The sequence below is a fragment of the Cucurbitaria berberidis genome, assembly GCF_010015615.1.
Source record: "Cucurbitaria berberidis CBS 394.84 unplaced genomic scaffold K460scaffold_3, whole genome shotgun sequence".
Lineage (NCBI taxonomy): Eukaryota > Fungi > Ascomycota > Dothideomycetes > Pleosporales > Cucurbitariaceae > Cucurbitaria > Cucurbitaria berberidis.
The window spans coordinates 2,127,149-2,150,870 of NW_024468937.1; the positions used below are offsets into that span (position 1 = coordinate 2,127,149).

The 23,722-nt window shown below is 54.5% G+C and overlaps 9 protein-coding genes across 9 annotated transcripts; 7 read left to right on the plus strand and 2 right to left on the minus strand.

Annotated features, from left to right (window-relative positions):
* Positions 1-352: 352 nt before the first annotated feature.
* K460DRAFT_405542 (2-oxoglutarate dehydrogenase-like protein E1 component) lies at positions 353-3,601 on the plus strand (the record flags this gene model as incomplete). Its single annotated transcript, XM_040936865.1, has 3 exons — positions 353-532; positions 597-2,635; positions 2,686-3,601. The coding sequence occupies 3 exons, from the start codon at positions 353-355 to the stop codon at positions 3,599-3,601; spliced, it is 3,135 nt and encodes a 1,044-aa protein (XP_040787841.1).
* Positions 3,602-4,346: 745 nt separating this feature from the next.
* Positions 4,347-6,023, plus strand: K460DRAFT_366151 (fructose-1,6-bisphosphatase). The gene is made up of 4 exons (XM_040933312.1): positions 4,347-4,656; positions 4,720-4,792; positions 4,845-5,553; positions 5,611-6,023. The coding sequence occupies exons 1-4, from the start codon at positions 4,523-4,525 to the stop codon at positions 5,751-5,753; spliced, it is 1,059 nt and encodes a 352-aa protein (XP_040787842.1). The 5' UTR covers positions 4,347-4,522; the 3' UTR covers positions 5,754-6,023.
* A 577-nt stretch (positions 6,024-6,600) lies between these two features.
* K460DRAFT_366153 (uncharacterized protein) lies at positions 6,601-11,388 on the plus strand. The gene is made up of 3 exons (XM_040933313.1): positions 6,601-7,235; positions 7,412-7,850; positions 7,905-11,388. The coding sequence occupies exons 1-3, from the start codon at positions 6,803-6,805 to the stop codon at positions 11,065-11,067; spliced, it is 4,035 nt and encodes a 1,344-aa protein (XP_040787843.1). The 5' UTR covers positions 6,601-6,802; the 3' UTR covers positions 11,068-11,388.
* A 600-nt stretch (positions 11,389-11,988) lies between these two features.
* K460DRAFT_282995 (polyadenylate binding protein) lies at positions 11,989-14,314 on the plus strand (the record flags this gene model as incomplete). The annotated part of the gene is made up of 2 exons (XM_040928617.1): positions 11,989-14,126; positions 14,182-14,314. 2 exons carry the CDS (start codon positions 11,989-11,991, stop codon positions 14,312-14,314), a joined length of 2,271 nt encoding a protein of 756 aa, XP_040787844.1.
* Positions 14,278-14,949, plus strand: K460DRAFT_105913 (uncharacterized protein). Its single transcript, XM_040926527.1, has one exon. It carries the CDS (start codon positions 14,387-14,389, stop codon positions 14,732-14,734), a length of 348 nt encoding a protein of 115 aa, XP_040787845.1. The 5' UTR covers positions 14,278-14,386; the 3' UTR covers positions 14,735-14,949.
* Positions 14,830-17,128, minus strand: K460DRAFT_366155 (uncharacterized protein). Its single transcript, XM_040933314.1, has 3 exons — positions 16,540-17,128; positions 15,642-16,486; positions 14,830-15,567 (listed from the first exon to the last, which is right to left on the minus strand). The coding sequence occupies exons 1-3, from the start codon at positions 16,850-16,852 to the stop codon at positions 15,166-15,168; spliced, it is 1,560 nt and encodes a 519-aa protein (XP_040787846.1). The 5' UTR covers positions 16,853-17,128; the 3' UTR covers positions 14,830-15,165.
* A 453-nt stretch (positions 17,129-17,581) lies between these two features.
* Positions 17,582-19,942, plus strand: K460DRAFT_366157 (purine transporter). The gene is made up of 3 exons (XM_040933315.1): positions 17,582-18,117; positions 18,174-18,264; positions 18,331-19,942. Exons 1-3 carry the CDS (start codon positions 18,034-18,036, stop codon positions 19,893-19,895), a joined length of 1,740 nt encoding a protein of 579 aa, XP_040787847.1. The 5' UTR covers positions 17,582-18,033; the 3' UTR covers positions 19,896-19,942.
* A 647-nt stretch (positions 19,943-20,589) lies between these two features.
* On the plus strand, positions 20,590-21,398 carry K460DRAFT_286167 (3,4-dihydroxy-2-butanone 4-phosphate synthase; the record flags this gene model as incomplete). Its single annotated transcript, XM_040928866.1, has 2 exons — positions 20,590-20,701; positions 20,767-21,398. The coding sequence occupies 2 exons, from the start codon at positions 20,590-20,592 to the stop codon at positions 21,396-21,398; spliced, it is 744 nt and encodes a 247-aa protein (XP_040787848.1).
* Positions 21,399-21,801: 403 nt separating this feature from the next.
* K460DRAFT_283068 (PLP-dependent transferase) lies at positions 21,802-23,256 on the minus strand (the record flags this gene model as incomplete). The annotated part of the gene is made up of 4 exons (XM_040928623.1): positions 21,802-22,248; positions 22,315-22,742; positions 22,802-23,015; positions 23,065-23,256. The coding sequence occupies 4 exons, from the start codon at positions 23,254-23,256 to the stop codon at positions 21,802-21,804; spliced, it is 1,281 nt and encodes a 426-aa protein (XP_040787849.1).
* Positions 23,257-23,722: the final 466 nt, after the last annotated feature.

A 23,722-nucleotide genomic window follows, 5' to 3' on the forward strand; every position in this document is an offset into this window, starting at 1 on the left:
GCCCAGGTACTCTTCTCGCTCCTGGACTCCCGTACATGGGCACAAGGGGGGTTGAGCAAGGGCGCCCAAGCATCCATGAATAGCTGTGGGATGAAGGGGCTTGATGAGGCATTTGTCGCTGGCGAGTCGGATTCAGAGGCAAACGCTGGGGCATTCCTCGAAAAGTGTTACCGCCAAAGGGCGCTAGGCCCGACACGGTGGCTCTGAGCGCATGCACCTGTCTTCTCCTCACCTTTGGGCGCTCCAGCTGCACCTACACACTGCCTAGACAGAAGACCCTTCTGTCCATCGCCATCGCCATCCGCTTGCATGTCCCCCCTTCATTCTCCCGCATCCACCTCGTAATCTCATCATGTTGCGCCTCCCGCTGCGCCAGTGCTCGCGGACGCTCCAGAGCTCGCCGGCGAGAGCAGGCCTTCGGACGCTCGCCGCGTCGCCATCACGGACGGCCATTTCAACATGTCGCAGGCCGCTTGCCCTTTCACCGCGCCGGACATATGCCATTGCTGCCGAGGACACCAACAAGGGCGTGGTAAGCGGCTCTTTTGCCTCGAGCTTCAGACTCTTCACCGGCATAGCTAACCATGGCCGCACAGGACCCCAACGATTCGTTCCTACAGGGCAACACGGCCAATTATGTCGACGAGATGTATATGCAGTGGAAGCGAGACCCTTCGAGTGTGCACTACTCATGGCAGGTCTACTTCCGCAACATGGAGTCGGGCGACATGCCCGTGTCCCAAGCCTTTCAACCGCCGCCTACCATCGTGCCTACACCCTCTGGCGGCATCTTCAAGCCAGGCATGGGCATGGCTTCCGCCGACGGCTCTGAAATCATGAACCACCTGAAGGTGCAGCTGCTGGTGCGCGCCTACCAGGCTCGAGGACACCACAAGGCCAAGATTGACCCCTTGGGCATCCGCTCCGAGGCGGAGCAGTTTGGTTACAGCAAGCCTCGCGAGCTCGAGCTGTCACATTACAACTTTAGCGAGAAGGACTTGGATCAGGACATCGAGCTTGGTCCGGGTATCCTGCCTCGCTTCAAGACGGAAAACCGCAAGAAGATGACACTGAGGGAGATTATCGAGGCCTGCGAGCGCCTCTACTGCGGCTCGTATGGCGTCGAGTACATCCATATTCCGGATAGGGAACAGTGCGATTGGCTCCGCGAGCGCATCGAGGTACCGCAACCCTTCAAGTATTCGGTCGACGAAAAGCGCCGCATCCTAGATCGCCTCATCTGGGGCACCAACTTCGAAGCCTTCTTGGCCACCAAGTACCCCAACGATAAGCGCTTCGGTCTCGAGGGCGGAGAATCTCTGATTCCGGGTATGAAGGCTTTGATTGACCGGAGCGTCGACTACGGTGTCAAGGACATTGTCATCGGCATGCCGCATCGTGGACGTCTCAACGTACTCTCCAACGTCGTCCGGAAACCCAACGAGTCTATCTTCAGCGAATTTGCTGGAACCGCCGAGCCCAACGACGAAGGTTCTGGCGATGTCAAGTACCATTTGGGCATGAACTTTGAGCGTCCTACGCCATCCGGAAAACGTGTGCAACTCTCTTTGGTCGCCAACCCATCACATTTGGAGGCTTCGGATCCAGTCGTATTAGGCAAGACTCGTGCTATTCTGCACTATAATAACGATGAGAAGGACGCTCGCACTGCCATGGGTATCCTACTGCACGGTGATGCCGCCTTTGCAGGTCAAGGTATTGTGTATGAGACCATGGGCTTCCACTCGCTACCTAGCTACCACACCGGAGGAACCATTCATCTCATTGTGAACAACCAGATCGGTTTTACGACGGATCCAAGATTTTCGCGTTCCACCCCTTACTGCTCCGACATTGCCAAGGCCATTGACGCGCCCGTCTTCCACGTCAACGGCGATGATGTTGAGGCTCTCAATTTTGTCTGCCAGCTTGCGGCCGATTTCCGTGCCGAGTTCAAGAAAGATGTGGTCATTGACATGGTGTGCTACCGAAAGCAGGGTCACAATGAGACAGATCAGCCCTTCTTTACCCAACCTCTAATGTACAAGAAGATCTCGGAACAACCACAAACGCTCGACATCTACACCAAGAAGCTTTTGGACGAGAAGACATTCACCAAGGAGGACGTTGATGAACACAAGGCCTGGGTCTGGGGTATGCTCGAAGAGAGCTTCAACCGCAGCAAGGATTACCAACCGACCTCTAAAGAATGGCTCACTTCTGCTTGGAACGGGTTCAAGTCGCCCAAGGAGCTCGCCACTGAAGTGCTTCCCCATCTGCCGACCGCCGTTGAGGAGTCGCAGCTGAAGCACATAGCAGAGAAGATCGGAAACGCACCAAACGACTTCAATGTGCACAAGAACCTGAAGCGTATTTTGGCCGGCCGTACCAAGACCGTGGTGGAGGGCAAGAATATCGACATGGCCACAGCAGAAGCATTGGCATTTGGAAGCCTCTGCATCGAAGGCCACCACGTCCGTGTCTCCGGCCAAGATGTTGAGCGTGGAACCTTTTCTCAGCGACACGCTGTGCTCCATGACCAGGAGAACGAGAAGACGTACACGCCTCTGCAAGATCTTAGCGAAAACCAAGCCACTTTCACTATTTCAAACTCCTCTCTCAGCGAATATGGAGTGTAAGTCTAGGGTTCCATGTGTGATTGATTCTAGGCTAATAGGCATGCAGTCTCGGATTTGAATACGGATACTCCCTGTCCTCGCCCAACGCTCTTGTGATGTGGGAGGCTCAGTTTGGTGACTTTGCCAATACAGCTCAAGTCATCATCGACCAGTTTGTCGCTTCTGGTGAGGTCAAATGGCTTCAACGCTCTGGCCTTGTCATGAGTTTGCCCCACGGCTACGATGGCCAAGGTCCTGAGCATTCTTCTGGACGCATGGAGCGCTACCTGCAGCTCGTCAACGAGGACCCACGCATTTTCCCGTCGCCCGACAAGTTGGAGCGCCAGCACCAGGACTGCAACGTTCAGATTGCATACACTACCAAGCCATCTAACCTCTTCCACTTGCTACGTCGTCAGATGAACCGTCAGTTCCGGAAACCTCTCATCCTCTTCTTCTCCAAGTCCCTGCTCCGACACCCGCTCGCGCGTTCCAGCATTGATGAGTTTACGGGCGAATCGCATTTCCAATGGATCATCGAAGACCCAGCGCACTCGAGCGGAGAGATTGAATCCAACGAGGGCATCAACCGCGTCATCCTCTGCACAGGCCAGGTCTATGCTGCTCTCGTCAAAGAACGTGAGGCGCGCGGTCTCAGGGACGTGGCCATTACTCGTATTGAGCAGCTCAACCCTTTCCCCTGGCAACAGCTGAAGGAAAACATCGACTCGTACCCGAACGCACAGAACATCATCTGGTGCCAAGAAGAGCCGCTTAATGCCGGTGCCTGGAGCTTTACACAACCCCGTATTGAGACGCTTCTTAACCAGACAGAGCATCACAACAGGAGACACGTCATGTACGCAGGCCGCAACCCTAGCGCGTCTGTTGCAACGGGGCTGAAGAACTCGCATAAGAAGGAGGAGAAGGACTTGCTTGAGATGGCTTTCAGTGTGAAGCAGGACAAGCTCAAGGGCGAGTAGAGGCACCTTGATTTATCACGCCGTCTTGTTTTAGTGTTGGTCGCGTGCACTGTTTGATGCCCCATTTTCGTGTGATAATACTTGAGGGCTTGATGATTCGGATAGGCAGGCAGGCTGGGTAGGGGTTTCTTTGGCCCTGCATTTGCATAACTAGGCGTGTATGTATATGATGGACTGTAGTATAAAAAGTCGGTTCCCTTTGATTTGCACTATGAAGCGAATTGCTCGTGAGCATGTTGTGGAAGCTCGGTCGGAGGTAGCCCGAGGATGTTGGTCGCGATGAATTTCTCCAGAGTCGGTGTAACAAAAGCCACATGGATGGGCAGGCGACGAACTCTGCCGGAGGAATAGGGTGCGCCCAATAAGTTCCGTTGAAGTCGAGGTAGGCAGGCTGATGATGTCTCTCTATATCCGCGTACGGGTGGGTTTCGGAAGATGTCGGCGCGCGGGCAGCAGCGAGGCAGCAGCCCCGCCAACCCCTCCTCCCCTCCACTGTTTGGGATCCGCACCTACATCATCGCGCTCTTGTGCCTGCTGTACAGCTACAGGCTTCACCAGATGAATTGATGCCACGGCACTATGAAAGCGCAGTCTTGTGCACCACACCCATTGGCTTCTTGTCCGGCGGCGGACTGGTGGTAGCTGATGAAGCTTCTTCCATCCTGCTTTTCATGGGCGCTCGTGACCGCCGTCCGCTTCTCTTGCCGAGGGGCAGCTCCAATCCAACCAGTCCAGTAGTGCATGTCCCAAACGCAATACCGATACCGAAAAGGTGGCCCGCCTGCCCGACTGTACCCACCTGGGCCCAGGTCTGACTTCATAATAATAATAATACTTCCGTGCCTCCTCGTCTGTCTCCTCTCTCCACGTCTTACTCTATAGCCTTCTACCACACCAAGCCCCATCGACCAGACAAACGAAATGGCTACCAACGGCAATGACAAGGGGGAAGGAGGAGCCGTGGGCAACGAAAAGATCAACACAGATATCATCACCCTCACCCGCTTTCTTACCGAGGAGCAAACAAAGCACAAGGAGGCAACGGGAGACTTCACGTAGGCCACAATCACTCTCCTCCCCGCCGTCGCTGGGCGAGAAGCTGATAGCAGCTGTTCCAGACTTCTATGCCATGCCCTCCAGTTTGCTTTCAAGAGCATCGCCTACTACATTCGAAGAGCAACGCTCATCAACGTATGCCACCACTTTTGGCGCTTTCACAGACCACCATTACTGACTCGAAAAGCTCACTGGCTTACAAGGCACTTCGAATACGACGGGCGACGAGCAGAAGAAACTCGACGTAATCGGCGACGAGCTCTTCATCTCGGCTATGCGCTCCAGCGGTCGCGTGCGTTTGCTGGTGTCTGAAGAGCAAGAAGAGGCCATAGTCTTCGACGAATTCCCCAGCGCGCGATACGCCGTAGCCTGCGATCCCATAGACGGTTCGTCCAACCTCGATGCTGGTGTCTCGGTCGGCACCATCTTCGCCGTATACAAGCTTGCCGAGGACGCGCAGGGCACCAAGGAGGATCTCCTGAAGCCAGGCACGGAAATGGTTGCATCAGGATTCACCATGTATGGTGCTTCTGCGCAGTTGGTAATCACCATGAAGGGCGGCAGTGTCAATGGCTTCACCTTGGACAATGCGTTTGGCGAGTTCATCTTGACCCATCCAGACATGAAGTGTCCAAAGACGAGGGCGATTTATTCAGTAAACGAGGGCAACTCGTTGTACTGGGAGGAACCGGTCAAGGAGTGGTGCCACAGTTTGAAGAACCCTGCCGAGGGAGGCAAGCCTTATAGCGCGAGATACATCGGCTCCATGGTGGCAGACGCCTACCGAACGCTGTTGTACGGCGGTATCTTTGCGTATCCAGCGGACAAGAAGAGCCCCAAGGGCAAGCTGCGTATCCTGTACGAATGCGCCCCAATGGCCATGGTCTTTGAGAACGGTATGTATTGCTCATGTCTGACAAAAAGTGTGTGGAATGCTAATGTTGTTGTTGTAGCTGGGGGTCTCGCGATCAATAGTAAAATGGAGCGCATGCTAGAAGTCGTGCCCGAACACATCCATGACCGATCTGGTATTTTCCTTGGTTCGGAGGGCGAGGTACAAAAGGTCATTGATGCGCACAAGAAGCACCAGAAATAGGTTGCTTGCGCATGGGTAGCGGGCAAGGCTGCAATAGTTTGAGCACGCAGAATACTTGACCAAGTGCAACGGATATACCGAATTTCGGGACTATTCTGGTGACAAAGCAAGCCGGCAACATGTTTATCAGCAGCCGGGTCGCTCTCATGCACGATTACCGACAGTCAGCCTGATCTCGTACCACTGTCAGCATGCAAGTAATTGATGCTTTCGGAAACGTGTGTTGGCAACCGTGAGTCTGGGAGTGAAAATGAAAGTCGATTGATCAGCATGTCTTGTTCGTCTTGTCCGCCTCTGCAACGCAACCGAACAGCAGAGTTTGGATGTGATGGCGTCCTGGGACGCGGCGGCATCGTAATGGTGGTGGAGTTATTATTACTCCGGTGCTGTCCCGTGGGTTGAGGGTGTGGCCCCATGCTGCAGAACGGATATGCACTGCTATTTATATCCCCAACAGACGGTTTCTAACGCTCTAACTCTTGCTGGACGAGTCGGGTAGTTGAGTCACGAACCTTGACCCGGAAATGATATACCTGGTAGAGAGAGAGAGAGAGAGAGAGAGAGAGAGAGAGAGAGAGGAGTGGTTGTAGCTGGGATTGATATTGATAGTGATATTGCTATTGACAGTGTAGCCTGGAGGCATCATGTGTGTGATGAATGTTGTGTTGGTCTCTGACCAGTGTGTGGCCACCTCTGTGTTCTTTACTTAGCCGCCGACGCTCTTTTCGACGACCAGGGGTTGCTGCAGATGCACCATGCAAACTCGATGCTGCTTGGGGTTAACGTCTGTCACTCGCCCGGCCCATATGCAGGCCGCAAGACCCCTACCCTCCCTCCCTCATGCATTGCTGGGCGCAGACGAGACGAACGAATGGCTTCCAGTGTGCGTCGGCCTTGGTCTGGGGTGACCAACACCTTCTAGTGCGGCACGCCGCTCCTGGGCCGCCCCAATTCATCGACGTCGGATTCGCCCTACGCGTTGCTGGAGCCGCTGGAGGCTTCGGGCCAGCAAGCCCTACTCTTCCAAACCGACGACGACGACGTTGATCATGTCTTCCGAGCACGACTATGCCGCGCCGCCGTCTCTGCCTCTGCCTCCACCACCACGTCCTCGACCACCACCTGCGCCGCTGGGGCTCCAGGCACCGCAAACCTCTCCCCTCAGGCGCGCCTTTGCTGTGCAACCTGTGCTCATCACGACCGCCCTCGCGCCGCCGCACCCAACGTCGTACCTGCATGGCTCGTTGCACACACCCGCAACCGCAACGTCCTTAAGTGTGCCCTTCTCGCCGCTCGCCGCCCACTCGCCCTCTCCATATGCTCCTTCCCCCGTGGCAGCCTCCCCCATGGCCATGAGGAACGCGTCTTCTGTTCCGTACAACCCGCAGCAATGGACTCGCGGTGCGCCCGTGAGCGGGCACCAGGTCCAGCATACCCAAACGTCTGTCCCGGCTCGTCTCCAGGACCTCACGGGAATGGAAGGTACCACAGGTCTCATACTACATAGATTCAAACACTATTACAACCTTTCCTTTTATTTCTTGGCCTTTTCCCAAGTTCGAATGGCATGCCTCCAAGTAGTTTCTTCTTCTTCTTCTTCTTCGTTTCTTTAGCACATGTCCTGCATCCAGTGTCGAGTGATGCTAAGTCCTTCTCAGCGTCGATGCCGTCTCCACCTCCTCCATACTCGCCAGGGCAGAATCCCAACATGTCACAGACACTCAGCTCGTCGCCTCATCTGTCTAGCAATGTGTTTCCTCAACATCCCCCGCCGCCCCCACCGCCAACCAGCACACCGTCTTCCGCGCGACCCCTATCAGGCTTCCAAAGCCGGCCGGGCTCCCTAGTAATACCGCAGAGCGCAACCAGCGTAACGTCAAACCCACAGTTTCCACCTCCACCCTCAAGAAACGGGCCAGGCCGGTCGGCGTCGCGTGACAAGCTGTCCTCCAAATTCAGTCTCTCGTCATTTAGGAACCGGAACAGTGAACATAGTCCTGCACCAAGTGCCATAGAGTCTCTGCACATCAACACATCTGACGCGATCCAGCGCGCGCCCGTTTCTCCTGGGCTGGTTGCGCAGCGAGCTTCTTCGCAGTAGGGGCCCTTTTGTTGCCGTACAATTTGTAGCATGCACTAATGTCGCCGCAGTTACATGCCAAATGCCTTCGCAGAGAGGCGGTACAGTCCCGACAATCAATCCCCTATCAGAGCGCCCGCTTCTCGACGAGCAGCATCTGCCGGTGTGTCGGGCTATGAGACTCGAACGCCGATTGACGGATCCCCCATTGTAGCGCCAGGAAGTTGGAATCGAAGTGTACCCTTGCCTCCACCTCCCCCTGGTCCACCACCGAGCAACTCAAGATCGCAGAGTGTGGGGCCTGGGGCAGATTCGTCTCGCGTACCAAATCTTCCCTCTGCTCCTCCAACACGAAGACCAGGGCAGACTACGCTAACGCCTATCCCACCTACGCCTTTGGGCTGGCAAGAGGAGCATTCGAGTACGCGAGCAAGATCACCAGCAGCTCATGGCCTGCACATTGATACACGAACACAACAGGTTCGCCCGCTTGAACACCATGTTCCATCGTCAGAGAGCGGAAGTGTGTCAATCTCATCGGGACCGACCACTACATCGCATTCTAACAGCACCCTTTATCGTACTCCACTAAAACGCGAATCGAGTGTCCGAGGCATCCGCGAGCGAAGAAGCGAGAGTCGTGCTGCGCGTGAACGCCCCGAACCTAGCAACAATCCATGGGCGCAGGACCTGGAAACGGAATCGACAGTACCAGCTAACCTCGACTTGTGTACGCCTGATGGTGGGTTGACCCGTCGTGGTGCAGTGACCAAAGGCACTCCGCGAAGCGGTGGCGGTATTCGTTCACCAAGAAGTGGGCATCTTTTCGATGACCCTGGGTCATCAAACTCTACTCCCCGTATGGACGCTTACCAGAAGGCTGCACCTATCACGGCTCCCACGCCGCCTTTCTCGCCAGGTATGGATATTCTCAGTCGTTCTGCTCAGAAAGCTGCAATACCAATTCCCTCCAAAGCACTGCCTACTCCTCCGCTACGCTCCTACGGCGACGAACATGACTCAGACCTGACCGTTCAATCAGGTGCTGCGAACGGGTCCGCCTCAAAAACATCCAATGTCTCGAACACTAGAGTGGAAGACTCGACAGTGAGCACACCAAGACCAACAGGTCGCGACGCCTTTGCCCAAGCATCAATAGAGCGTCACCGACAGTTTATAGATAAAGAGATGGCTGCCGAAAGCGATCAAGACAGGCTGGATTTATTTGCTGAATTCATCGTTATCGAGTCTAGGCTTCGTCGTGATCGCTACTCTGCAGCCTTCGACGCAATGGCGGGAGATATGATGGATTTGACAAGGGACCTATGGCGTTCCTACGGCACCACCGGGCGGCGATCTGCAACCCCGAATACTCAGGGTGCTCCCGCACTGTTTAGTAGTGCGAGATCACAAGCCTCTGTAGCAGGCGATTCTCCTGATACAAGATTCTCCAACTCGATCCCTACAACAGCTGCTAGCCCCGCGTCCTCCATGGGGAATTTTACCCCACGTACCGAACCGGCATCTCCATCCAGCGCATCGAGTCAAAAGGCTCGCGATGTGTCCTGGAACAATAACTATCACCCTTCGCTATCGCCCATCCCCAGCATGGCTATGAGCACCGTCGCGGATGAGGAAGATTCAAGAGGTCGGTCGGCAAGCCGCTGGTGGGAAAGTGATGGTGGATCTTCAGGAGTTGGCGGTGGCAGGAGGCTTGAGAGGAGTAAGCGAGAGTCAAAATACATGAGCTTACCGAAAGAAGCTCGTGAAAGCCTGCAGTGGACCGGAGAAGATCTACATACACCGCGAGCAAGAGCAGGGTCAAGTAGTCAACAGGTATACGGACCAAATGAGTATCCTCCGGAGAAGGTCGGTCTGCATGAGAACACTGCTCAACCGCCCCAGCCGTCTCACGGCTACCATCCACAGTCCGCCACGGCAACACCAGACCCCCACAAGCTAGATGTGTCGAGGCTGGTGACCCTTCCTCCCTCGTACCCGCGTCATCACCCCGCGGTGAATAATAATCATCCCGACTTGGCATCCATACGTAGTAGTTTGCGGACACTGTCAGATCTAGAGGATGTCAAAAATACCAAAGCCAACTTCACAGTAAAAGTGCAGGCGCGAAAAGAGCAGGAAAGCGCATCGCTCTCTGACCGACGAGCACAGCTTAGATACAACATCCAGGACAATGTACGAAATGGCGTAATGAGTTTTGCAGCTGCTGCTCAAGCGGAAGCCGAGTTTGAAGAGCGCGAACATCAACACGCCCAAGAGGTGGTTCAGTACGTATTCGACACTTTCCAGACAGAGGTCGCCAATCCGCTCCATGCTATGTTCTGCGAACGCATCACCAGGGCTACGGCATCAATGGAGCACCTCAAAGGGCGATTGTCCAGTGAAGCGCAAAAGCCCAGCCCAAATCAAACACAGGAGGAGGGGGACGAGAATCCAGAGCTCCTGGAAATGCTTACGTTACTAAAGTGGTTGTTTGAGGCCCGCGAGCAGTTGCACAAGGAAATGTTCGAGCTGGAAAACGAACGCAACGACCTCTACCGAGATATTATCGTCTTACCTTACGTGCAAGCAAAGAATGAGCAGAAAATCAAGGAAGCGACTAGTTTTTTCCAGCGCGACGCACAAGATCGCAAGGTCACGTTTGAGAAGGAGATTCTCAAACGCTACGAGGATGTCATGACGGTAATTGAACAGAATGTTACCCGAGGTGTTGAGGCACAACTGTCAGCCTTCTGGGATATCGCTCCTGGACTACTCGCAATCGTGCAACGGGTCCCCCAGCGGTTGTACGGTTTCGACGTCTTGGTTCCATCGCAAGAATATAGCGAAAATCCAGCATATCGCGACTTTCCATTACAGTACCTTTACACCCTTCTCGCGCACGCTGGTCGGTCCGCATATCAGTTCATTGAATCACAAACAAACTTGTTTTGTCTGCTGCATGAGGTCAAAACAGGGGTGATGACAGCAGGCTCACGGCTGCTTGAGACGCAGAGGCTTCTAGAGGGCGAGGACTTGGCAAGCGTAGATGAAGAGATGAAGGCCATACGGGCAGACGAGGAACGACGTTTGACAGACGATTTGAAGGAGAAGGTCGGGCTAGTGGAGAGCCAGTGGAACGAAGCTCTCGGCAAAGGCCTGGAAGAGTGCAAAACTAGAGTTGAAGACTTCCTCACCGAACAAGGCGGTTGGGACGATAGTCTTTGGGACTAGAATTGGAGTATATGGAGCGCCTGGACATGGTTGCATAGCTGGCATCTCTCGCATTTACGCACCGATACCCGTTTGAGATTTTATTATAGTAGGGGGGCTGGGGAGGGCCATCGTTAGGCCTAAAATTGGTTGGTATATATTGCATGTGCACAACGAAAGCTGTTATAATATTCGCCTATGCATGTGATCTAAGGGCATGTGACGAGGCCCGGTCCCCAGCGTTGCAATGGATGCGCTTGTGTTGGCCTACGAAAACAGCTGGAGCGAACAAACACGGCCAGGGTGTGTCTATCGCCTTCCATGAAACATATTGCGCCTGCCCATTCGGTCCACACTGGTGTTGCCATGGTCGTTGTACAGGGTGCAGCACTCCCGAGGACCATTCACCGCCATCCCGTTGCACACTCCCAATCCGGCTAGCCACTGGCGCACGGGCCGCACAGACACTGCCGCACAGAATTTATCTCTTTAAAGGTGGACGACCTCGCCGTTGCCCTCCACCTCCACCTCAAACGCCTCACCACGCAACCACCACCACAGCTCCCCCAGCCTTGGTTCCCCTGCGGTGCCGCTCATAACCGAAAAAGAAACAAAAAAATCCAGAAAACATCAGAAAAGCCCCCGTCCGACGCCCACGGCCAACGCTTCGTCAAGCACACTGTCACTTGCACCCCGACAGGCCTCTTGCTTCAACCTCACCTTTCTGCAAGAACAATAGGAAGCAGCGCGTCAGCCTTGCCCGTGCTCTTGGACGTCCACGTCCCGATTCTGCTACTACCCCGCCCATCTTCTGTTGCAACACACCTTGTTCGACGCTCCAAGTGAGTTTCTTCACTTTTTAACTTTTGGTCTTTGGCCAAGCGAGCGCACCTGCTCGTCCCAATCTGCTCCTGCCACTGACACTCGTAACAGACCGACAGCATGTCTGAAGTAGCCAATTCGACCTCGCCCGTCCAGGACGGCGCTGACGCCAACGGCACGCAGATCAACACCAACGTTGCTGCTGCCACTGGCGATGCCCCCACGCCCACCGCGGCGCCTACCGCGCACCAGAACTCGGCGTCACTCTATGTTGGCGAGCTGGACCCCTCGGTCACCGAGGCCATGCTCTTCGAGCTCTTCTCCTCCATCGGCCAGGTTGCGTCGATCCGTGTCTGCCGTGACGCAGTGACGCGTCGCTCGCTCGGTTACGCCTATGTTAACTACAACAGCTCTGAGGACGGCGAGAAGGCTCTCGAGGAGCTCAACTACACCGTCATCAAGGGCAAGCCGTGCCGCATTATGTGGTCTCAGCGTGACCCCGCCCTGCGCAAGACGGGCCAAGGCAATGTCTTCATCAAGAACCTAGACCACGCCATTGACAACAAGGCGCTTCACGACACCTTTGCCGCTTTCGGTAACATTTTGAGCTGCAAGGTTGCCCAAGACGAGCTCGGCAACTCCAAGGGCTACGGGTTCGTCCACTACGAGACGGCCGAGGCCGCCAACAATGCCATCAAGCACGTCAACGGCATGCTGCTCAACGAGAAGAAGGTTTTCGTCGGTCACCACATCCCCAAGAAGGAGCGCATGAGCAAGTTCGAGGAGATGAAGGCCAACTTCACCAACATCTACGTCAAGAACATCGATGTCGATGTCACCGACGAGGAGTTCCGTGACCTTTTTGAGAAGCACGGCGACATCACCTCTGCTTCTATTGCTCGCGACGACCAGGGCAAGAGCCGCGGCTTCGGCTTCGTCAACTACATCAAACATGAGGCTGCCTCTGTCGCCGTCGATGTACTCAACGACACCGACTTCAAGGGCCAGAAGCTCTACGTCGGCCGTGCACAGAAGAAGCACGAGCGTGAGGAAGAGCTCCGCAAACAGTATGAGGCCGCTCGCCTCGAGAAGCAGTCCAAGTACCAGGGCGTCAACCTCTACATCAAGAACTTGAATGACGATGTCGACGATGAGAAGCTCCGTGACATGTTCACTCCTTTCGGCACCATCACATCGGCCAAGGTCATGCGTGACGCTATGCCTGCTGAACACTCCGAAACTCCCTCTGACGAGAAGAAGGAGGACAGCGAGGACAAGGATGAGCCCACAGAAGAGCCCAAGGAGGCCGACGACGAAGCCAAGGACGGTTCGTCTGACGAGAAGAAGGATGACACAAAGGCAGGTGACAAGGTTACCATCAAGGGCGAGAAGAAGATTCTCGGCAAGAGCAAGGGCTTCGGCTTTGTTTGCTTCAGCAACCCCGATGAGGCAACCAAGGCCGTCACCGAGATGAACCAGAAGATGCTCGAGGGTAAGCCTCTGTACGTTGCCCTTGCCCAGCGCAAGGACGTCCGTAAGAATCAGCTCGAGGCCACGATCCAGGCCCGCAACCAGCTCCGCATGCAGCAACAGCAGCAGCAGCAATTTGGGGGTATTCCGCAGATGTTCATTGCTCCTGGTCAGCAGCCCATGATGTTTCCTCCCGGTGGCCGTGGCCAGATGCCCTTCCCTGCCGGCCTACCTGGTCAGCAGCAGGGTGGCCGGGGCGCTGGCTTCCCTAGTGGTCTGCCTGCTCAGCAAGGCGGCCGCGGCGGACCCAATGCCCAGCAGATGCCTCCTATGTACATGCCTCCTGGCATGGCTCCCGGTGCTTTCCCTCCGTACATGAACCCACAGTACCTGCAACTTGCACAGGCTGCACAGCAGGCTATGGGTGGACGTGGTGGCCGCGGCGGTGTCCCCATGGCTCCTATGCCTGGTATGCCTCAAGCCCAGATGGCTGGTGTACCTGGCATGCGCGGCGGCCAAGGCTTCCCTCCTCAAGGTGCTGGTCGTGGTGGTATGCCACAGGGCCGTCCTGGCCAAGCCCCCATGCCAAGCTTTCCTCAAGGCGGACGTGGAGGCGCTGCCGGCCCCGCTGGCGTCGACATGAGCGCTCTCAGTTCTGCTCCTCCCGGTCAGCAGAAACAGATGCTCGGCGAGGCTCTCTACCCCAAGATCCACGAGATACAACCCGAGCTCGCTGGTAAGATTACCGGCATGCTCTTGGAGATGGACAATAGCGAGTTGATCAACCTGTACGTACCACCTAGTCCTTCACTGCCTTGTACTGTGTCCTAATTTTAAATCTAGGACCTCCGATGAAGCTGCTCTTCGTGCCAAGGTCGACGAGGCCATGAGCGTCTATGACGAATATGTCAAGAACAAAGAGGGTGAGACTGAGAAGGATGCTCCCAAGGAAGAGTCCAAAGAAGAAAAGGCTTAAGCTTCCCACAGTTACCGTCGAGTAGGACTCGCTTCGTGTCAGTCTTGAAAAGCGGTCTCTTATGATGGTTCGATGAAATGTCAAGGGCGAATGGCGCACGGTTTACGGTTTACTCTCACGAATGGCGGACGGCTTCATGACGGATTGCACCCAAAAGTTTTGACGATTTCGATGCGGTCTCTTTTTCCAGTGCCAGCTTACAATCGCCTCAGAGGCAAGGCTGGTATGACGATCGGCTGGCTCCCACCTTTGTCCTTATCTCGATACTCGACTCCTTCACTGGACGTTGGGCGTCGCCCCAAACTCGATCTACTGAGTTGGGTTTTAGTTTTTCCATGCTTTCCCTTGATTTGCTTCTGTATCATAGACTGCCTAGTCTGCAACGACATGATATGGGTGGGTTCGTGGAGGGTTTTGTAGAGTTTGATACCTCACAGCAGCTTCACATCACAGGCTGGCTTACGTTCGGGTTTTTGACGTCTCGCCTCGTCGAGAGTGGATAATGATGGTAGAAGCATGGTGGATGTGCATACGAGTGTGGCGGCCAAGCGAGTGTTTCGCATTTGGCCAGACTAGATGGTTCAGGCGGAACAAGCTTTCATGGATATAGCACATGTATGCATTGCTTGTGCAACGATGTATTTTGACAGCGTGCTACTTTTGGTGATGCCCTTGTTGTAATCCCTAACATGGCAACAACGAAGCTTTTGGTCTATAACTTGATGGCGGAAAGCGTTTGTACATGTCAACTCGTGTGCTGGTCTACTATTCTACGGCGGAAAATGGCACTCTTCTATAACCCCAACGCCACGCTGAAAACGTCGAAGACGGTCACCCGTCATTACCACTTCTTACTTGGATCCTCTATCCTCAACCTGACGCTTGCTTTTACTCGGTTCATGATCGTGATCATGATCATGATCTTCATCCTCATCCTTTTCTTCACTCTTGTTCCCCTCCTTCTTCTTCTTCCTCTCGCTCTTTAGCGCCTGGGCAACTTTCTCGTCCTTTTCGTCCAATAGCTCATCCCACTCGACATCATACTCATTGGCGACGGCCTTGATCTCCCGTCGTAACGAGTTGCCGTCGTCGATGAGGACCTCCCACTTTCTGAGGTCGAAGCTGTGCTGTTGGTAGAGTTTCTGTTGGCGACGCGAGATGGTAAAGTTCATGGCGGAGCGGTAGCTGACTTCGCGATTGTGGTAGAGAAACCACACGTAACCACCTATGAGGGTAGAGAGGCCGACGAGATACTGGGAAAAGATTAGCTCCGAGGGCAATAGATGGGGAATGAAGACTAGAGGTTAGGGGGGTGGGGGAGACTAACGGTCACGGGCTCCATGACGTCCCAGCCCAACTCGGTCTGAAAGGTAAGATAGTAGACGACACCCCACCAAGTGACGATTCCCGCAAAGCCGGCTTTTGCGACATTCTTAGCCGCCTTGTGGGCAAGCTCGTCACACTCCTTCTTGATGTCTGCCATTTCACTAATCTTCTTCGAGGTCTTGCGCAGTCGCATTCGGAGGTAGTAGGTTCGTTCGTTGAAGCTGGGTACACCGACGCGGATCTCGGCCGGGGCACCCTCGATCTCAATGGCAAACTCTTGCCCGCGAGCCGCGTCACGGATAAAGTCGCCAATTTCGGTGGACGAGGACCAACGGACAAACTTGCGTTTGGCCTTCAAGTCGGAGGGAGCCTCCTGGCCCTGCCCAGAGTAGGATTCGACGCCTCCTTGGCCAGGCGCACCTCGTAGAGCTTCTGCCTCCTCTGGCGTCTTCCTGTCCCGGCTACTGTCGCTCAGTTTGCCAGTCTTTTCCGTCTTGCCGTCGATACGGAATTCGTCCACCTTTTCGAAATCTTCCTGGCCATGTTGACGCAGGGCTGATTCGCTGTCGTTGCTCACGGTGGTTTCCGCTGCCGACTGTGAGGCTTGCGTGTCGGCTTGCATAGAGTCCTCGGCGCGGAAGTAGACACTGGGTATACGCTCTTTGCCGTCTTTATCTTTGAGTGTAGGGAGCTCGGCCTGGATCAAGCGCTCGAGGTAGGAAATGGGTTGTTGCGGGTGTACGAGGAGGGCGAGCGGCTCGATATCCTTGCGATCTGTATTCATATCCTTGGTGGTGAGGGGAAGGATGATTTTGAGCATGCGAGAGGGGGTGGTGAGGAGCTTGCCTGCATGGATTGTCAGCTGTTGTCAAAAGTGGCGAGAGTGAGGGTGAGGGTACCCTTTGTCATTGCGCCAGCGCTCCTCTGCCGCGCAACGGGCGGTTGGTCGCTCCCTTCTCTGTGCCATGGCGTGCGTATCTGCTTCCCCTTGTCTTGGTCCAATTTCTTTGCAAAGTGGTCCTTCTCTTCTTGCGTGATGTTTTCATTGAGTTCAGAGGCAGGCCTGGCATTGGAGTTGTTGTAGTCGTCAAACTTGGGGCCCTCGAGTCGGGGATGCAATGTTGTGGTGAAGGATCGAGGCTGGGGTTTTGGTACTGTCGACCACAGGGAGACGCGTGGAAGCGAGCCAAGAGCGGAGAGCCGGGGCTTCATGGTCGGTCTCGGGACCAGAGCAGTTGTCTCGTGAAACGGATCTCACGGCAGCCAGAGGAGGAATACGAGTGCTATTCTGTCCATGTTGGGATAGGAACTTGCAATGCAATGCAATGGCAGGGTAGCTCGGTGTATAGTACGGCCTACGTCATGGTGACCTGCCTTGGCTGCTCTGCCCTGCGCTGCGCTGCCTTGGCTTGCCGCGTCGTCGCTCCATGACGACTACGCCATCTACTACGCGACAAAGTCCATCTCCTCTCGCAAGCCTGAAGCCAATCAATGAAAACAACAGAGGATCCCTTTGCGCGCCCACACGTGACGCTCGTACCTTGATCATCAGCCATGTAACCACCACGCCATATCAGGCAGCTGGCTTCATCCATGCCCGGCTATCGACATGGAGTAACGCGACAGGGGACTCTCTCCGTCGACTACTACAGTACTGTACCGTATCTACGTCTCCACTTGTCCCGAGCCTGCTACTAGCTTGCAGCGCTTCTTTCTTGACGGCATCGCATTTGCAATCGCGAGTAGTCAGCAGTCAGCAGTCAGCCACACTACAGCAGCAGCCAGATAACACACCGAAAGCATCGAGGATAGTAGAGTAGGCGAATCCCTTGCGGTCCCGGCTAGGGCGGAAAGCGGAGGCGGCCGCTCTACGCCGACTTGCCCATCGCATTAACAGACTCCAGAGTACTGTACTATAGTAGGGCCGCTTCGAGGAGTCGGCCGACCTTCACTCACGCATCTTGCCGCGACAGGCCAGGGCGCCCACCTGGGCATGGTGGATTTGTGTAGCCCGCTCCCACTAGACCTGTTTCGGCATGGCATCATGGCCGTAACATGGTTCACGCCGCTCGGATTGGGTAGTGCCAAACGGCGAGACCCAGCTCTGTCGCCGCCAAAGAGATAAGGAAACCTTTTTTTTTTTGTGGTGTGTGGGATTTCTCTCCTCCAGCCCTTGGGATGTGCACTGGCACCATCGAACCGCGAGCTTAAAAAGTCCCTGTCTCTGCGCCTTTGATTGACTCAAGGCACATCTATCTACCTACTCGCAAGCTCTCCCACGACTGGCTTCGACTGCACCTCCATTGATCATCTCTCTCGCCTTCCACACAGACATCGCGCCGCCGTGATATCGGTGGGGAAGAGGGAAAGAAAGAAAGAGAAACTCACCCACCATGGCGGGTTGGATTCACAATGCCAACGCGGCCGTCGCGCGCTCCTTTGCGGGCAGGTACTTTCGCCTCGAGGGATCCGGTCATGTACGTCTCCTCTCCAGGGCATGGATTGTCCAGTATGCGAGCTAACCACTCTGCAGCCCAAAGAGCGCAAGGGAAGCCACTTCTTCACCGAGTTCCGCGCCGGATTGGCCACCTTCTTTGCCATGGCCTACATCATCTCCGTCAACTGTAAGCGGGCACCAGCAATCAAACCCCCTGATTACACACACACACATGTCTAATAACCACTTGCAGCAACCATCGTGTCCGACACGGGCGGCACCTGCGTCTGCCCACCAGAGGGCATGGCGGACCTGTGTGCCACTAACCAGGAGTACATGTTGTGCGTCCAAGTCGTCAAGCGGGATCTGGTCACGGCCACGGCTGCCATTGCCGCTTTGACATCCTTTTGCATGGGTCTCTTCGCCAATATGCCCATTGCTCTGGCCCCTGGAATGGGTCTCAACGCCTACTTTGCTTATACCGTCGTCGGCTTTCATGGTTCTGGTATGGTCCCTTACGAGGTTGCCCTCACCGCCGTCTTCGTAGAAGGCTTTGTCTTTGTTGGTCTTACCCTGCTCGGAATTCGACAATGGCTTGCGAGAGCTATTCCAGCTAGCATCAAACTCGCAACGGGAGTCGGTATCGGACTTTACTTGACTATCATCGGCCTTACCTACTCTGCTGGCATTGGTCTCATCACTGGCGCTACCGCAACTCCACTGGAACTTGCAGGATGTGAGGCTCAGTACAAGAACGACAAAGGCGTCTGCCCCGCTTCTTATAAAATGAGAAACCCGGCCATGTGGATCGGCATCTTCTGCGGCGGTATCCTCACCGTCATGCTGATGATGTATCGCGTCAAGGGCGCCATCATCTTTGGTATCCTACTCGTCTCCATCATCTCCTGGCCGCGCCAAACTAGCGTCACCTATTTCCCCCACACTACCGTCGGCGACTCGTCCTTTGCCTTTTTCAAAAAAGTCGTCACATTTCACCCCATCACAAAGGTTTTGGCCGTCCAAGAATGGGACATTTCCCAGTACGCTGGCCAGTGGGGCCTTGCTTTCATCACCTTTCTCTACGTCGATATTCTTGACTGTACCGGTACGCTGTACTCCATGGCTCGCTTCTGTGGCGCCATCGACGAGCGTACCCAAGACTTTGAGAACTCTTCCATTGCGTACACAGTCGACGCCGTCGGTATTTCCATTGGCTCTCTCATGGGCTCGCCCCCAGTCACCGCTTACATCGAGTCCGGTGCCGGCATTTCCGAGGGTGGCAAGACTGGTCTTACTGCCATGTTCGCTGGTCTCGCCTTCTTCATCTCCATCTTCTTCGCACCCATTTTCGCTTCCATCCCTCCTTGGGCAACCGGCTGCACGCTCATCATCGTTGGCTCTCTCATGGCGCAGTCTGCCAAGGACATCAACTGGCGCTACATGGGCGACGCCATCCCTGCCTTCCTCACCATTGCGATTATGCCCTTTACCTACTCGATCGCCTACGGTCTGATTGCCGGCATCTGCTCCTATATCCTCATCAATACACTCGTATACATCATCGAGAAGGCGTCGGGTGGCCGTATTGTTCCGCCAAACAAGGAAGAGAAGGAACGTTGGACCTGGCGCATTCCCGGCGGTTTCTTCCCGCCGTGGACGCAGAGGATCATTTCTGGCAAGAGGCACTTTTGGAAGGCCGACCACGAGACGGAAGGCGTCCAGATGCAAACCGTTGATCCCAAGAGCGAGAGTAGCTCGGCCCACAACGTGCCTGAGAAGGAGTTTGTCTCTAACAAGCAAACCCGGAAGCTTGCTTGAACGGCATCAGCTTGTGTCATGGCACAGAATGGTGCACATGCATAGCCAATACAATCGTTCGATATCTCTGTTTTTGTACTTTTATAACGCCGCCTTGGGGTTGTCAGTGTCTGTACATGCTTGACATGCATTAGTTAGGCAAGGTGATGACGAGTTTCTGTATATACCCTTACATGCGACAGAATTTGATTCCTAGCCAATCAATCACAAGTATGATTTTTATTTACGTAGGATTCGACTTGCGTTCTTGTGAAACAAATAAGCATCGGCAGTCGGAACCCAAACCAGCCCTCATCGGGACCGGCGCGTTAGACGGGCACCGATGCAGGGCCCCAGGGCCGAGGCACCACCCCCACCCATCCGCATAATAGATGAACGTTTTGTGGCGATCAGACACCGAGCGTAGTTTCCACAATATATTATTGTCGCCCGTTTCTTTGACCCTCACAAGTACAATTGACTCCTCTAAGGGGTCGATACCTTCTCTCTCCAAGACCTTCGGCGCCGGAACACCAGCGGATCCCTCCGGCTTCGGCTTTTGCTTACCAAAGTAACGCCGCCTTTTCTAAGCAGTGACTGTTTCGCACCTAGGCTGTACAACGACACGGAACGGCATCATTCCGCAGCCAGCAGTGAGAGTTAAGAGAAGGAGAGTGCCTAGACCAAGCAATTGAAATCAACAAGCTTCTCAAACATGCCCGCCGTCAGCGCCACCAACGGTATCAATGGCCATGCCAACGGAGTCGCGAATCCTACACCAGCACATCCGCTCTTCGACTCAATACCAGATGTCATACAAGCCTTTGGTGCGCTTACTCCCCATGTCCATATCTACAAGGCCCTGCAGGCACTAACAGGTGCATTCCAACAGCAAACGACGAATTCGTAATCGTCCTCGACGACACTTCTCGTGAAAACGAGGGCGACCTCATCATCGCTGCGTCCGCCCTGACACCTGCCAAAGCCTCGTTCATGATCCGCTACTCATCGGGGTATATATGCGCACCCCTCTCCGTTTCCCGCGCCGCCGCCCTCCACCTTCCACAGATGGTCGCCGACAACGCGGATCCGAATCGAACCGCATACGCCGTTTCCATCGATGCAGAAGATCCGTCCGTGTCCACGGGAATCTCAGCGCACGACCGAAGTCTCACATGCCGTATGCTGGCCGATCCTTCAGCAAAAGCATCGCATTTCCGACGACCGGGACATGTTCTTCCACTACAAGCGCGCGATGGCGGTGTCAGGGTGCGGAGGGGACATACAGAGGCTGCAGTCGATTTATGCAGGTTAGCGGGAAAGCAGCCCGTGGGCGTCATTTGCGAGCTGATTACGGACGGAGAGGAGACAGAGGGCAAGCCAGAGTTGGTTGGCGGCGGTATGATGAGGCGGGACGAGTGTCTGGCCTTTGGCAATAAATGGGGGATCAAAGTGTGCACCATTGAAGACCTGGTTGCTTACATTGAAGCGAACGAGGGAAAGTTACCAAGTAGTTCGAAATAGTAGGCTGAAAAGATTCTTTTTATACACACAACTGCGCCAGCTCGCTCCGCTCTAACGGAAGTGAGTCGTTTCATTTTCATTTAAGAGCAAGAGCGCATACCTTGCACGACTCCATCTAGGTGCCGAGCCATGCATAGTTTAGCAAGTAACTGCATTTTCAACTTGATTTTTCTCTTGGTCCTGTATGAGGTGTTTCGAGTCGTCGCTACAATGAGCTAATGCATCAAAGAGCCTTTTGATACTATTCTTCTTTGAAAATGAAAATGAAAATAAAAATAAAAATAAAAATACCCCACGGAAAGCAAGTAGGACAAAGGTGACACGGAGTATAGATGAATGAGTAAATAGACAAAAGGCACGCTGTTACCAAGGTTCACCAAAGCATGAGAAAGCCCCGCATTGTTTAGTTGTTCTGCAAAAGGAATGAATCGATACTCGCCAAAGCCGACTTCAAAACATCGATGGATACTGAGAACCGTATCCTAGTCCACCCAAAATCTCCCTCTACGCCTCTATAAAACCGCCCCTGCCCAAGTTTCACGCCATGAAGCGCAAGTCGATCATAGAACGACCTCTCATCTTCTACGCTTCTCGCGTTTTTCACTAGTTTGGCGAATAGAAAGATGCCATGCGTAGGGGTGACAAAGTCGATTCTCCATTTGTGCAGAAAGGTAGCAAGTAAGCGGTAGGACGCTGTAAGTCGCTCAGAGTTCAATGTGAGGAGGGTGGGGAATTGCGACCATGTAAGGAGGTGGTAGAGACAGAGGGACGCGATATTGTTGGTGTGGCTTAATGTCAATAGCGAGACTGAGGTGAGGAGCTGGGGGTTTTGCTGGGAAACGAGACAACCCTAATATGCGTCAGACTATTTTTTGGGGCTATTAAAGGAACCACCAAGCGGATTCCAAACACTTACCACTCGAAAACCACTCATACCAAACAGTTTGCTCGCACTCCAAACTACATGTATGCGGCTCGGGTCAACCTTCACCGCGCCTTCCGGTACAAGCGGTTCGGTCAAACTCAGAGCACTCACAAAATTCGGAGCACTTGTAGGTACGCCATTTAATCCCGCAAGTCCATATATCTCGTCAGATATCAAGTGAAGTCCCCGCTCCTGGCAGAACTCCATGAGCTCCAAGAGGGCCTTCTTGGGATAGCATCTCGACAGGGGATTATGCGGATTACACAGCAGAACAGCCTTGATACGTGACCTGTCGTCTGAGAAGTCGTACGCCGCCTGTAGTGATGGGAGAAGATAGTTGTCATAGTTTTCGTAGGTGGGTGGCTGGGCAAGGATTACGTTGACGTTGGCTCGTGACTTGAGTATGTGCTCGAAGCCGTCTAATATTCTGATATAAGAGTCGATCCTCGAGCATGAAGAAAGGCTAGTGGTGACTTACACCAGTATGGGCCGGGGACCAAAACGCTGTCTCCGTCGTCGCACACGGCGTGGATGACGTTTTCGAGTGCATCGCTGGCACCCGCAGTGAGCACAATGTGCTCGGGCTTGACCACATGAATAGGATTCCACCATGTGTTGAAGAAAGAAGCTAGAGCTTCGCGGAGCTGTAGATGCCCCCCATCCAGACGACCAGGACCCGGCAAAGCGAAAGCCTGCACTAGGTCAGTAGAGTTGAGGCCATGCGACTTGACGCACACGGACCTGGCCTGTTAATTTGTCTTCTATCGTGCTCTTGAAGAATTCGACGAGTTCCGAGCGAAGAACCTCGTTTTGCGCGCTTGACAAGTCGATAGAAGCGGTGGGGTTGTACTGCTTCAGTGGGGCAGTAGCGCCAAAAGCAGGCAGCAGCTCCTCCAGCGTCGTCTGCATGCGCAAGGACAGGCCAGACTCCATCATGGGCACGGGTCTGGGAAGGCTACCACAGGCGCATGAGCTCTGGTATAGATAGACATGGTGGGCACGGAGATACACAGCGACATGCCCAGGCTTATGAAAGCAACCATGCCAAGCAACATCACTTTGTGCGGCGGCACAGCGGAATTTCCAGAAGGTGAGCAGAGCAGATGAGCCTCATTGGCTCTGTTAAAGTTGCTACAACCGAAGGAGACAAACATGCATAAGGGGGAATCTCGTACTGATGAAAACCATGAAGCCTGCCGGCCCGCCCTGCACCCAGAGTCTATCGTGCATGTTTCGCCTATCCCCACCATTATGCCTGAATCATCCCAATCACATCGATATAACCCAAATCCGATCCAACGCCGCTGAAAATGCCCACGGGTAATATGCATGCAGGAAGGCGTGCAGAACATGAAACACGCGAGGGGCCACGAAGGCCTAACGGCGCCGAGGACAAATG

Coding starts and splice junctions, on each gene's coding strand:
- K460DRAFT_366157 (XM_040933315.1), top strand. CDS start 18,034: ATGGCGGGTTGGATTCACAATGCCAACGCGGCCGTCGCGCGCTCCTTT. Junction 18,118..18,173: donor GCCTCGAGGGATCCGGTCAT/GTACGTCTCCTC, acceptor ACCACTCTGCAG/CCCAAAGAGCGCAAGGGAAG. Junction 18,265..18,330: donor CTACATCATCTCCGTCAACT/GTAAGCGGGCAC, acceptor AACCACTTGCAG/CAACCATCGTGTCCGACACG.
- K460DRAFT_366153 (XM_040933313.1), top strand. CDS start 6,803: ATGTCTTCCGAGCACGACTATGCCGCGCCGCCGTCTCTGCCTCTGCCT. Junction 7,236..7,411: donor GGACCTCACGGGAATGGAAG/GTACCACAGGTC, acceptor AGTCCTTCTCAG/CGTCGATGCCGTCTCCACCT. Junction 7,851..7,904: donor GCGCAGCGAGCTTCTTCGCA/GTAGGGGCCCTT, acceptor ATGTCGCCGCAG/TTACATGCCAAATGCCTTCG.
- K460DRAFT_105913 (XM_040926527.1), top strand. CDS start 14,387: ATGAAATGTCAAGGGCGAATGGCGCACGGTTTACGGTTTACTCTCACG.
- K460DRAFT_366151 (XM_040933312.1), top strand. CDS start 4,523: ATGGCTACCAACGGCAATGACAAGGGGGAAGGAGGAGCCGTGGGCAAC. Junction 4,793..4,844: donor GAAGAGCAACGCTCATCAAC/GTATGCCACCAC, acceptor TGACTCGAAAAG/CTCACTGGCTTACAAGGCAC. Junction 5,554..5,610: donor GGCCATGGTCTTTGAGAACG/GTATGTATTGCT, acceptor TTGTTGTTGTAG/CTGGGGGTCTCGCGATCAAT.
- K460DRAFT_366155 (XM_040933314.1), bottom strand. CDS start 16,852: ATGAAGCCCCGGCTCTCCGCTCTTGGCTCGCTTCCACGCGTCTCCCTG. Junction 16,487..16,539: donor CGCTGGCGCAATGACAAAGG/GTACCCTCACCC, acceptor CAATCCATGCAG/GCAAGCTCCTCACCACCCCC. Junction 15,568..15,641: donor ACGTCATGGAGCCCGTGACC/GTTAGTCTCCCC, acceptor ATCTTTTCCCAG/TATCTCGTCGGCCTCTCTAC.